A 14,281-nucleotide genomic window follows, 5' to 3' on the forward strand; every position below is an offset into this window, starting at 1 on the left:
AACTATGTGTGTGTGTTCTTGCATTCCTGAACCAACTGTATGTGGAGCATGGGGCCTTAAAAGGACAGAAAAATGAGGTTAGCCAAAGGTGAAATGTATCTAAAATGTAACTATGGGTCGTTGTGCAGGTGCTTGCACAGACAACCCAAGGGCTCGTTTTTTTTTACGGGACATTCTCTTTTAAAAGTAAAATATCATATTTAGACTCGTCTTCTTCCATGCAGGCAGCCATCAGTCCAGTTCATTTCACTGCCTTATGATTTGATTTGCAGAGACTTTCTGCAGCAGGTATTTGATCAAGGTAAACATTCACCTTCCTTTTTTTGATTGTCGTGTAGTAATGTCGTTATGAGCTCTTCTGAGATTTATCCCTCGTGGTAAGTTATTGAGAAATCACCAAATTAATGTCATTGTCCTCTTTATGAAATCCACCTTTTCTTATAGAGACCCATTCCTGCACATTCCACTTTTAGCTTTCTACACACCAGCAGGAAAGACTTTTTAAAACGTGCTTAACCTTGCAATGTGAATGTACCTGTGTAGGCGTTCAGCTGTCTTAATGAGTAAGAAGTTAAGGAAAAGACTAGACTAGAGTTTTCTACCAAGTAATCCAGTTGATCAGACAGGTTCTGAGCCAGTTAAACCACATTATCATAGCCACTTGTTTAGAAGTGAAAATGAAAGTTAACACACCCAGAACTGCAATTTAGCATCTTTGTCATTTCCCCATGTCTGACTGCTTATATTACTGGTGGTCATAGACCCAGACCCACTGTAGAAATAACCTGCAGAGTAAAATCTCATTATAACCCATAAGAATGATTCCGAAACAAGTTGAAAAATTTAAGTAGTGAAATTGCACAGTTTCCCTTTCAGCTGGACTTTCAGTGTCCTGGTCGAGGACTCAGCTTTTAGTTTGAACTTGTGACCTTTCATTTGCAGACAGGACCTGTGTGTGTGTGTGTGTGTGTGTGTGTGTGTGTGTGTGTGTGTGTGTGTGTGTGTGTGTGTGTGGGACTGACATGACCTTTTTATTGAGGTCTAATTCTTAGTTGATTTGTTGTTAGCCATGTTGATCATTAGACTGTGTCCAGCAGGAATAATGAAATCACAGCTTGGACCTCATGTCCTGCTCAGGTGTGTGTGTGTGTGTGTGTGTGTGTGTGTGTGTGTGTGTGTGTGTGTGTGTTTGAGGGAGTAGAATAGAGCATGTGTGTCATAAAATTGAGTTACACAGTTAATTTTGACCTGCCCACAACTATGTGGAGAATGAATTGTGTGCCTTTCTAACCTGTGTTTATCCAGTGGTAGTTTGCTGAGCAGTCTGTTGAGGATGACCCTGCCTTACATTCCTGTGTTTATAATCACGGAGCTTTCACTGCCTGTGAGCTGCAACTGTGAAAGCTTTCTCCAAACTGAACCAGAGTCCACCTGAATGATATGGAATGAAAGCAGTTATAGACAGACTAAAGTACAGAGACAGATTCTGTATAAAACCCTCTTTATTATCACGTGTTCACCCTCACATGTGGTTATTTGTTGTCTCATTTAGGAGAGGATGATATGAGACAATGTGTGATATTAGCCTTTGCATTATTAAGGTATTGATGTAAGCTTTTACTCAGGGACCTTCTAAAGGATCATTAAATGCCTCAGTAAACGAGTATCTCACTGACTGAGCTGTGTGAACCCTGTCACGCCTCAGTAACTCTAAAAACTTCCATACTATGTTTATAGTATTTTCAGTGAAGCAGCTGAGACTTTTCTTCTCTCATAATCTGTGAGAATGAAGAAATACCAAGTTGTGGCAAGTTTTCAGATGATTCATCTGGACTTTTTTTTACTTGGACAGTTCATGTCTCTGTTGCGAGGATACATCTACACTGAGACAGGCAAAGTCAGGCTTGGGTAAACTTGTCAGCATGAACAGTGTGGCAGCGTGCAGCTGCACAAGGACAGTTGAGATGTGGATTTGCACTGTTGCATGTGTCAATACGTGGACACGTTGATGTGGATTTGTTCATGTTTTTTTTTCTTGTACACAGTGCACTTGTTGGGAGGACACAGAATTCATTCGGTTTGTTGGTTATTCAGCCAACTGTCAATGTGCAGACCGGGAAAGACGAATAACTTAACTTAGTTATGTAATTGTATGCAGACGTTTTTCCACTGGCTGAACAAATAGTTTTCTTTCTAATACACATAGGGCTGGATATTGTTTCACAATACAAAGATGGATTTTCTACAAAATCAGAAGCTTCTTTTCTTTCTTTTTTGGCTGAAATGTGTCTTTATATTTGCCTGTAATGTTGCTTAAACACAACCAGAATCTGAATAAAAAGTGTCTTCAGTGTGACTCATAAGTAAAGTCATACAGTTCACAGAGTTAAAAACATACTGGATAGAGTAAAATATTTGTCAGTGTTGGCATGTAGACTCTTTCACCGCTTGTTTATTTTGTTAATGGGCGTTGGACAGAATTCATTTTCTATTTTATATCAGCGATCTGACGTGAAGGAGTCGGAGTTATGAAGGGGCTGTACAGTCCTGTGTGATGAGGCTGGGTTTCCTTCTGGGTGGTGCCTCTTATTTTACTCGCATGGTAGACATGTGACATTTCCTGATTAGATTAGAAAACCAAAGAGGAAGTAAAGAAAACAGAAACTTTCTGAGTTAACATTTCAAGATGAAAGATGAAAAATGGGCAGGTGAATAAATGGTAAATAAAATATCAAGTAATAACCTTTGTTTGTAACTGCGAGTTAAACTGCACTTTGTAGCTGAGTAATTTTATCCCTGTGTCATATACATACATATAATATGAGAAGCTAATGGAAAGCCTTTTGACTCACACTGGCCTTCAGGAGGCCACAGATGAAGAAGACTGACACATCAGCATTTACAAACAGCAACTCAACGTGATGTCAATCTGCTGTGCCACAAATAAAGATGAATGATGAAGCAATAAATCAAATGTGCAGGGCGCTGGGAGGAGGAGAGATGTTGATTTAATGAAACTGGAAAGAGAGCGAGGCAGAGAGAGCTGAAGCTGAAGCTCCATCACCTTCTATTTGACGCTGTGACAGCCTCATTTAGGTCTGAGAGAAATGAAGGGATGCAGTGAGAGGGAAGAGGGAGGAAGACCAGGGAAGGTTACAGTATAAAGCCAGCTGCATGGAAACTGTGACCTCCAGCTGTCGGATTGAAAACAATAGAGTGAAGGCAGTTTTGTAGTTTGTTCAGACTTGCACAGTGCTGTTGCTTTCAGCTAGAGCGTGGTGCAAACGGGATCAGTTGTGGTCATTCGTTAAGTCAGTCATTAATAAGCTCAGGTACACTGAGCAGAGATGGTGTGAAGGCATGTGCTCTGCATATAAATACTATATTGGTATCATCAAGGCTGTAGAAAATGAAACTCGTACAGAAAAGAGGTCGTCATCAGTGTCTGTGGTGTCGAGCCAAACCTGTCTGAACTAGAACACATCAGGTGATTGAAGGCTCTAATGTGGTTGGATGCTTTTTACTTTAACTGTGAAAGTGAAGGTTTGTGTGGAATAGCAAGGTTAGAGTTGGTCACGTCGTCTTGTCTGTCACCTCGAGCGTGGTGTTGATTGCTTTTTCTTGTTGAAGAAGTGTGATTTTAGCAGTGCTCTTTTTAAAAAATATTTGTCCACCTTTTGAAGTGAAGTAGGAGTTTTATTGACTGTGCTAAACATTTCTGCACAGATTAGTTTGTCAAATTTAAAATGGTAATGAAACCTGTTTGTTTAAATGTGTACTATAAATGCCATCCATTATGTCAGTAAACATGACACCTGATCAGTGATGTTCCCTCTGGGTTTTCAGCCCTGACCTTCATGTTTTCTGTTTGTTTGGACAGAAAGAAAAGGCACTTTCTCTCTAACGTCTTTTTTCCCTCATTATCATCTTTTCTCTCATCTTTTTAATCCCTCTATTCTGATCTGAGCCTCTTGTTTATTGCCTTCATTCCCTTTTCTGTCACAGGATCTTATTTTCTTCTCTTTTCTCCAACATCTCCCTGTATCTACTGTATATGTTGTCTTTCTCTATAGTCATCATCTGCTCACATTCATTCTTCTCATCGTTCTGTGTTTTTCTTTTCATTTCACTCTCACTTTTGTGTTTTAGTTTTCTTTTTCTTTCACTTTCTCTTTCTCACTCATTTCCTTCTCTTTCACTTCTAGTTTCTCTTTCTTTCTTCACTGAGTCGTATTTATCTTTGCAGATTTATGTGATCAGTCTACCTTTCCTCACTTCCTGTCATGGTTTTCTTACACAGTGACTTCCTGTTTGTGTTGTTGTTGGGCCTGTGGTTACACTGGCCTGTCTCCTGCCATTTGCTTGTTCTTTTACCTTTATGTGTGAGCTCTGAAGACATGGTGCTATTTAAAGACTTCAGACAGCCAAACACTTGAAGGCGTTTATTGTGAAGCAGCTTCATCCTCTGGTAGAGACCACGAACCCCTCTGTGCAGTAGGTCTAAATAAAGGGAAGTTCAAAGAGGAAATGACCACAGTGAGCTGGTTAGTGAAAGAGCGACACACAGTTCAGATGAACATGGAATCTGTTTCACTCGTGCTGTGCCGTGACTCATGGTGTCTGATGGTGTTGCTAATGCTCAGATCTTTCTGGCCCATTCTCATGAATGAACTGATTAGAATCTGGTTTTCAAAAGTCAAAGGTCAAGGTCACGCTGACCTAAGAAAACACATTTTTGGCTGTAACTGAAGAATTCACATGCTGATTAACTGTAACTGTTCTGTTTGGTGGAGGCAAACAACCTGTAATTCTAGATTTTTCTTTCAAAATGTACAATAGGCAGAACACACACTCTTTGTTTGTGCTCTGTTCATTTCCGGGTAGTTTAGAGTGAGCAGGAGAAAAAGAACTGTGAGGTTAAAATGAGCAGTGAAAACCACAATGACTGAACACTGTCTGTCCTCACACTCTGTCTTCCTCTCTGTCTCACCCTCACACACACACACACACACACACTTTCACACACACATGCATGTTTTGTTCTCTCTGCTGCTGTGGCTGAGTGGGTGTGTGTGTGTGTGTGAGTGAGTATGTGTGTTCAGTAGAGTTTCCTGTGGTTTTAGGTTCCTTTTTCTCTGGCTTGTGTGAGTTCTCATTAAAGAACATCTAAATCTCTTTTCTTTCTGCCTCTGTCTGTCTCTCTGTCTCTCTCTCTCTCTCTCTCTCTCTCTCTCTCTCTCACACACACACACACACACCGACTCCTCACAGCTCTGTGTAGAAAACAGTGTGAACTCAGTCCCCAGAGGTGGCGATGTGCTTGTGAAAATAATGTCAGCAAGAACTCGGAGCAGCGCGTCGGTGACAGGTGTGTTGTTGCTCGTGCGACCCGTGCGACACACAGGGGCAGGTTTAATATCACCTTATGACAAAGTTACCGTCACCATTTTTAACACCACCGTACCTTGTTTTCTGGTTCAGCTGAAAAAGACTCAAAGTGAAAGAAGACGCTGTCACGACATCTTTTTATTCAGAATAATCGATCCTGTTTCTCTACATGTCATGTACAGAATAGAGTGCGTAGTAAAACATATTAGAAATGCACAAAAAGAGATTAACTGTAACAAACTGTTTCTATTTATCTTGATTGATTGAATTTTACAGCTCTTTTAAATAATTATTTAGCCCATTATTAGAGTTCATATCACAAATTGTAGGAGCAGTGTAGTAGTAGTAGTGTATTGCTTCACACTAATTAGTCTCACACACACACTGGGTATCACAGATCTGTCTTCCTGTGTTATCATATGTTCGTATCGCACTTTCAGAATCACTACACCCTGGAAATTTATTAACCATGTTTTTCTGGTCGGACGTTGATGCACCAGTGCCACAGTTTCTCTTTCTCAGATGGAACTTTCATGAACTGCTCGTACGTTGGATCATTAAAAAAAACCCAACAGAAATCACTAATTGAGGATCAGTTTGTGGTGGTGTGCTGTGGAACTGGGTTAAGAATTTGGGAATGACATGATAATGTAAAAACACCCGTGGTGTGTAATCACCCTCTATTTTCATCTTTTCTCCACCGGTGGAGGACGATGATTTTCCCAGCAGTGTGTGGACTGATGAAACGGAGGAAAAGTCAAATTACCGTCTCTACATGTGTCAGAATCACTGCTCATCTGTTCTGCTCAGGCTCCGTTCTCACAGCTCACTGCTTCATGGGAGCAATCAGATCTCTCACATGTCACACTGAGCTGTTCCTGTGCCATTATACATTCATTTAGATCATTCTCGTATAAAAAAAATGACTCATTACAACAGGAAAATGCATGGTTTCATTATGTCTCACTGTGAGTCCTGATGCACACTAATTACACTTGCTGGTATCACAAGTTTTTGATATTGCACAGCAAAGTGTGCTAACAGCAGTTAAGCTGTATAGTGTCTGATGATGTATTAATAATGTATAAATCTCTCATTTCTAAAGTGGAAATGTGCTAAATATTAACAGGCAGCTGTCAGCTGAAAGAACATCTCATTAACAGTATGATGTCTCAGCTCCAATGCACAAAGCTGTTGAATACAAACACCTTTAAAAAGAATATCTTTGTGTTCACGCTGTATTTTGGGTAAATTAGAATTGTATCTAAAGTGAGAGTTTAATATTTTACAACAACATAAATTAGGTTTCAGTGTTAATGGCAGAGAATCTCTGATTGTGACCGGAGCTGCGTTTCTCCTTCTGCACTTCAGAGCCATGTGTTTCTTACTTTGAGTCAAAGCTGAAGTGAGCTTCCCTGTGCTTGTTTAGATTTATTTTGGCAGTGGTGAGCTGGATTTAATCTGCTGTAAGCTCGTAACCAAGGCTCATCCAGTCACATCATTTCTGCATGTTTCAGGCTGAAGAGCAACAAACAGAGGATTCATTTGTATCCTGTGATTTCTGAGCATGGTACCGTCGACTGTTCAAAGGAACTAGTTTTAGATTTGAGGCATTGCAGCACTTTTTTCCTGCAAACAGACATGACAGTAGATTTACTATGTATTTGTAAACTTTATTTTCCCAGGGTTGCTGTGAGTGCTGAGTGTGCTTGTTTACCACACCACGCTGCTTCACATTTATATTGTTGGACATGTTTGCACCTGGGAGCAGCGCAAGAACACTCAGTCCCTGAAAAGCATCAGTGCTGCAGCTTGGAGCTCAGTGCCTTGCTCAGGGGCTCCCTGGTGACGGCTAATAAGACTGAACATGTGCTTCTCTTCTCCTTTGTGGAGAAGAGAACCAAAGCACGAACCTTCAGGTTACAAACATGCCTCTCAGATCTTTCAGGTGTCTGTAAGTCTCTGTTTGTGATAAACCGTGGTTAATCTCTGTAGGCCGTCGGAATCTAAACACAGGTTAAAGCAAACACTCTGAAGAATTTGCCACTGGTGTTTGACTCTGGTTTAGAGATGTCATGTTTCCGGGATTGCAGGGGAGACACATGAGATTAGAAATGTCATGTGGGGCTCAGAGGAATCTGCAGCTGCATCCTAACCAGCTCGCTCCTCTTTCATGTTGAGAAGAGAAATTAGGTGCTCGCTGTTGGTAGCTTCAGGTGCCGGTTGTTCACTTTCTCATTATGTCTAAGTGTAGAAAGCTCTGGATTTACCATCACAGAGTCACAAGATTCTGTGTTCTCTTTGTGGTTTAAGACATCTTTGATAAAGCAGAGCAGAGATAGGACCAGAACTCTTTTTGTTTGGAGCTTATGCCTCATCCAAAGGTGATATATAAAGCAACATATTGATGCACCCATGTAACTTGTAGTCAGCATGTTGCTAAAGGACATTCAAGCTTCAGACCAGCCCAGAATGAACTTCAGTGAAAGCAGCTGATCGTTTGTCATTTAAGAGGAGCCACATGATAAACCTGGCGGCCTTTTGGCTTTTCCTGCACAGCTGTTTTTACTCAGTACAAACCGACATCTGTCACTTTCACATCGACCTAACTTTATTTTACAGATTCAGCAGAATGTAATTATCTCAAAATTGCTACATTCAAAACCATTTCAGAGCATATAATCTTAACTTAGAATAAAAAATGAAATGACAGTCATTTCATGATTTACTGAGCATACACTAAACTCATTACATTTGAATAGTAAAATCTGTTAGCTTAAGTCTCACCATGTGTTTAGAGAGTGAACCTTTCTCTCCTCTAGTTGGAAGTTACCTAAACTGACAGACGTTGCATGCTGCTTACAGGAGATATTCTAAGAAAAGGTGAACAGCTTAAGGTTTGACTAGTTCGACTAGTGCACCTGTTAAACTTTTCACATGGATGACCATGTGGAATTCACATGAGCCAGAATTGGAATTTGTTTCATAAGCTGACTTGCTGTCGTGGAGCAGTGGAATCAGAGGCAGTCGACCTTTTGACCTCCTGCTGTGTAAATTAGCTGAGTGTAGATAAATCTATCACACAAAGGCCTAAGGTGTGATAGCTCACCTTTGACTTGACAGGTATTGGCCTTGCAGTTGCAGCTCTCCCCCCGTCTCCCCCTGAAGCTATTATCTTAGCCGTGACCTGGCTTTGACTGCTGGACCTTTAGGAGAGCAGAGTGTTGGAGATGCTCTGTTTGTGTCTTTGTAACTTTCCTTTATTAGAGAGTACAAATTCTTAATCGCTTCCTGTGTTTATTCCAACGAACTGACTGAGATTTTCTCTCTGCTGCTTTTTGAGAAAGTGGAACATTGAATTTGAATAATTTTCCATCTTGAATGATGAATAGGAATAGGTTAGTTTCCCATCATGCACTCAGAGATTTGTGGGTGATGTCACTTTCCTCTTTCATTTTAATATTACATGTTTTATGAGAGAGAGAAAAAGAGCAGTAAATAAGAGTCAACTGTTCAATTTACACTAATGAACTCTTCTTTTTTCTTGCTGCAGTGAGTCAGAGCTATATGTAGAGATTCAGTGTGACCACAGATATGATGTGTTTTCTCCGAAAATAACAGAAATTTTAGATAGAAAACATGACTGTTGACCAGTGGAGGTAATTGAGCCCTGACAGACTTGGCACCCTGCCCTCTGGACGTGGAGACTCAGAATCTTGGCTGCTCAGTCTGTATCAACCTGTGGGCCCTGCTCAGAGTCATGAATATGTATGAGAATGTCAGTAAACAGAAAGGACTCATTATAATATTGTTTACTCTTTCCCGGCTTGGGTCACGTCCTCTGTTTGATGGTCTTGACCCTCGCTGTCTCGGGATGCGCCTCAGACCTGTGCCATTTTGACTTTCTGACCTGTGGAGAAACAGTTTGCCTGAGGGGCCTCTCCACCTAATAGCTATGTAGTTGAAGCATCTTTCAACAAACCTCTGTTTTGGAAGTTTCTGCTCCATCCCTCCCTTTCTCTCCTGCTCTCCTCTTTCCATCGTCCCAGTTTGAGACTTCATCTCTTCCAGAAGCCACTCTGTATCAGTTTACCAAAGGGTTGTGATAAACCGGCAAAGTGAGGGGCTGTCAGCTTTTTGTCAGTCATGGCTGAGGTTCTTTACTCCTCTGTCCTCGTTCGTCACATCGATCCACGCAGGCTCACATCAGGACATTTCAGATCACATCAGGAAACTTTCCTGTCACACAAAACAACACCAGAAATACAGCTGCAAGCAGCAATAACCAGGTTCTCCGAGTGTGACAAAGCATGCAGCCTGTTCCCTGCTCACCCCACAGGGCATCATACTGTCGGTGTTTAGCAGAAGTTCAGGCTGTTTATTGTTTCAAATCTTCACATATTAACACATGGCTCAGCAGATCTGTGTAAAGTTAAGCTCTCTAACCTGCAGGCTTCTGTTGGGATTCATTGTTATGCCATGGTTCGATGTCACCTCACTGAACCTGTTTATTTCTTTATATATTTTCTGTAAAGACATTCTCACTTAATTATTTACTTTTTATAGTTTTGCTTTATATTTTATTTGTTTTAGTTTTAATGCAGCTGCATTTTCAATATAGTTGTTCTCATTTACATATTTTTTCTGTTTGTGTTGCTTGATGTTGGAACTATAAATATCCCACAGAACACTGTACAACATGAAAAATGATAGCAGCAGAGTAACTGTGATGAATGGACTATATTGGAAATGTGGCTGAACAGAGAACAGACTCTGTTTCTGAAATGTTCCCAGTCGACACAGTGATGGAGCTGCATGTGAGCCAGAGTGCAGCCAGAACAGTGTGGCCAGATTCTGTGGATGTTATGAGAAGCTGTAACAAAGTGGATTTGCCTCCTCGCGTCGTTGTCCAGTAGCTTCTCCAGTCTCTCCTTTCCTCCACCTGCGTCCACTCTTCTCTCCGTCCTGCCTTTTTATGAAGTTCTTGATGCTGCAGTGTTTACTGCTGTTGAATTTCTACGCTGCACTTCCCATAAATGACATTATCAGTTTGATTTGTTTGTACAGAACTGTGACATTGTCTTTAGAGCAAAAATGAAGCGCATCACTTCCTTTGCAAAAGTCATGAACACTGACATTTAAATCTCCAGAAATGATGGGGATCGTGTCTGTTTTTTTTCTCAACCACACCTGCTTCTCTTCCTCACCTCTCTCTCTTTTTATCTCCTCTGTTTTCTTTCAACATTCCTGTATCGTTAAGTTTTATTCTTCCTCATTATCTTGTTTTTTCCTCTTGTACTGATACATGAGTGTTAGTAGCCATTAAGTGAAAATAGAGACACACTGCACTGCCACTGTAGCATAAATAATGAAACAGAACAGTGCTGATGATAATATAAAAGGAAAAGAATCAGTACAGCAAACACAGACAAGAGGAAATAAAAGAAAACAAAGGCCAGAGGGAGGATTAGTAAATCAAGCAGAAAGAAACACAACATTGGTATTCGCAGCAGAATAACTAGTGTAGTTCCACCCTTTAATATGCAGCTGTCACTGTTTTTTTCCATTGCTTCTTCCTCTCTCTCGGTCCTTTTTCCTTTTTCGCCATCTGTCCAGGTGCTAGTGTTTTCCCAGACGTGCTGTTAAAAGGAAGCCGGTCCTCTTTCATTCAGGGCTCTAAAGCACTGTTTTGCCCTTTTCACTACCTGTATTGACGTCCACTCTGTCAAAACGGCGACTCCTCAGCTTGAATTTCATTTTGGGGAAGAGGAAGATGTAGCAAAGAGCCAAATCTGTAGTGTTGGTTGCATGTAAAAACAGCGGGCGTGTTATCATGTCGCAGCTCCCAGTTGCCATCAAACCACAGCTCTGGTCATTTGCACTGAATGACCTGGGAAACATTGACTCTCAACAGTGTTAGCTTTTTGATCAGGAATGTGAAGACTTCACTGGTAACTCTAACATGTCCCTTTGTCCTCTGTGTTATCTTTATTAATGTTTCAGTCACAGATGTCTTCTGAAACACCTCAGGATCAAGTGAAGTGAATCCACGGCTCTGTAACTTCTACAGAGTTCTTAAAGTTTCATTATAATAGTAATGTTAAAGTTTACACTCCTGCATCACAGTCATACTTCTCGTGTCAGTGGTGAAGTTACCTCCTGCGAATCAAAACCCAGTAAAGCCGTCAGACAAACCAGCTCCCTGTGAAAACTCCTTTTAATGCTTTAAATTGCTGCTCTCTTTTCTACTGGGAAGAATAGGCGACACACACAAGAATACGATGCATATGCAGGAGCACTCTGATACACAAACATGCTGACAGCACACAAATATTTAAAACATTTAGGATGTTTTTTGTGGCGTTTAGCTGACGCCGACTTGCAGCAACAGCCTGAGAATGAGCTTAAATTTCTATACTCTGCTCATCACACAACCAACCAGTAATCAACACCGAGCTCAAGGCTCATTCTTTCCAGAGCAGTGAAGTAATTGTGTGTCTTATGTGTCAATGCTTTCATCTGCCCACTGAAGTCATATTGGATAGCGGCACTGAGACTCTTCTGGTAGGCTGAGGAGGTTGAAATTCCGACACTGTAGAGACTTGTAAGAAGTGATACACTTCTTAGTTCCTGTCAATGATGAATGCAATGACTGCTGAAGAATGCATCCCCCCCCCACAACACACATACACACAACACAATCCCCTCCACCTCCTGAGATTTGAAAACATGCTACAACCTGAAAGAAATATTCTCTTATACATCTGGAGGATAAGAAATCATGTGCCAGCGGGTGCAGATATAGAGCGCAGGTCTCACATGTACAGAGCAGGGCAGCGCTGGGCCAAGTATGTATCACATTTATACTGAGGATAAAGCTAAATGCTAATCAGTGGCTTATGCTCAGGGTTCTCCCCACACATACTTTGTACAGTTTTTGCTTAGGTGGGTAAAACATCAGGTTTTTGTTTTTATAATCATTACTGCCTTATGGCTTCATGTCTGAGTTTTTGTGTGTGTGTGTTTTCTTAAGCTTTATTTATTCAGGGACGGGTTGCTGGGCACGTAGAGCTCTCATTCAGCACCGCCTTGCTTCATTTGTTTCTGAATTTACAGAGTTTACAGAGCTTGAAAACTGCTCTCTCCTGTGGTTTTATGAGGCTGATACATACAGTGAAATGTGCTGCTTCCGAGGAGCGACAGTTGATATTTGTCATCACGTTACACAGAGTCAGAACTTGAGAAGGGCATGTAAAAGTTCAGCGCTAAAGCTGAGTAATTCAGTTTAACTGAATATTAAAGTAGGACGAGGAGTCCTGGTACCTAAACAGTTGTGAACCTCTGCATATAACCACAGTGTTCTATGTTCAGCTCTGCCTGGAGGACCTTTCTTCTCCATAACATCAACCCTTGAATTAAAGTGAATAATAAACCTTAGAAAACAAACGTAATTTCCCCGAGGGAGTCATCCCAAAGGGATCAATAAAGTCCGTCTACGTCTAAGTCTACGTCTAAGTCTAAGGTAGCTGAATTAGGACACGTGAGACTCTGGAAGCTGGAGAGTGAATGTATTGAATTCTTACCTGAGGCACTACGAGGCAGAATATTTCCATTACTAAAATGCTACACACTACTATAAAATAAAACAGAATATGTGTCTCATTTATCCAAAGGGTGTATCACCAAATGAGGAAACGCTGTTTTCTGTGTCTGTTGTTTCTTTTTTCTCCAGATAAAAAAGATAATTAAATATCGTTGAAACAAATCACTAGAAAGCTAAAATCTTTGTAGCACTCGATGCTTTAGTAATTCTGGAAATGTTGTTTCTAGGTTTTTAGCAGCACGTATGGATTGTGGTTGGTTTGTGCCTTGCTCAAATGCACTCCGGTAGCGTTTGTCAGACCAGCATCCTGAATGACTCCAGAGTGGTTTCCTAAGCTCTGTGTGAAAGATAATTGGCTGATAGAAATATGGTTGTTTCCTAATTCGGTTGGCCTTTGGCTCACTGTGTGCTGGACTGGCTTTTGTAAATGAACTGCTGTTGCCTCATTAGAGTCTGGTCTGTTTTATCACCCAGTAAACTGTTGAGACAAACAACAGAGTGGGCTGTTATTTTTCATCTGCTAAAACTAAGTGCCTGGCTCCTCTAGGGTTTAATTATACTGTGTTGAACTGAATTAGAATTAATGAAACACTTTGTAATACTTTGGGACAGAAGCTGCACATCAAGTTGTCCTAGTTTTACCACTGCAGGTTTATCATGTGCGCTGCTGTAAGCAGCACAAAAAAACAATGTAGGTTTCACATCTTTTTTTATCTGGTTCATCCTCTACGTAATGGATATTCATGTTAATACAGAACGCATTTACACACAACAACTGTGCCAAAACACTCTCTGCCAGGACAGTTTATTTCCCTCATATAGTTTTATCACATCTTTGTCTGGTAAATCTGTGTTTTCTTTGTTTGTGTCTGTCCATCTTTAGCTGATGAGGGGTTTATGTGTAAGTCTCCAGCCATAGCCGACATCGTGATTCTGGTGGACGGCTCCTGGAGTATCGGTCGCATCAACTTCAGGCTGGTCAGGACGTTCCTGGAAAACCTGGTCAGGGCCTTTTCTGTGGAGTTCGACAAGACCAGGATTGGTGAGCAGGTTTTCGTTTCCAGTGTTTCCTCGTGAAAATGGTGCAAAAATCAGATCAGTATCCTCGGTACACCTGCACACAGTTTTTATCCTGCAGGTAGGTTGTTCCACAGCAGCTGTGAGGGTTTGGGCTGTCTCCTCATGTAATCCCACACTGACTCTGACTCCTTCCTGATAGTTCTTTATGCAGAATGAATTTGAGATTTAGGGTAAGGTATATAATGAGTGATAATGTTGCAGCAGTTGTAG

The 14,281-nt window shown here is 41.0% G+C and overlaps 1 protein-coding gene across 3 annotated transcripts in view; it reads left to right on the forward strand.

Annotated features, from left to right (window-relative positions):
- Nucleotides 1-14,281, forward strand: part of LOC108887585 (collagen alpha-1(XIV) chain) — a 157,365-nt gene that overhangs the window by 23,282 nt on the left and 119,802 nt on the right. For all 3 annotated transcript variants that reach the window (XM_018683034.2, XM_018683038.2, XM_018683037.2), the window contains one exon: nt 13,875-14,033. In XM_018683034.2, the coding sequence (XP_018538550.1) occupies nt 13,875-14,033 (159 nt within the window). The remainder of the gene's footprint in view (nt 1-13,874; nt 14,034-14,281) is intronic.

This window comes from Lates calcarifer, linkage group LG3 (genome assembly GCF_001640805.2).
Source record: "Lates calcarifer isolate ASB-BC8 linkage group LG3, TLL_Latcal_v3, whole genome shotgun sequence".
Taxonomy (NCBI): Eukaryota; Metazoa; Chordata; class Actinopteri; family Centropomidae; genus Lates; species Lates calcarifer.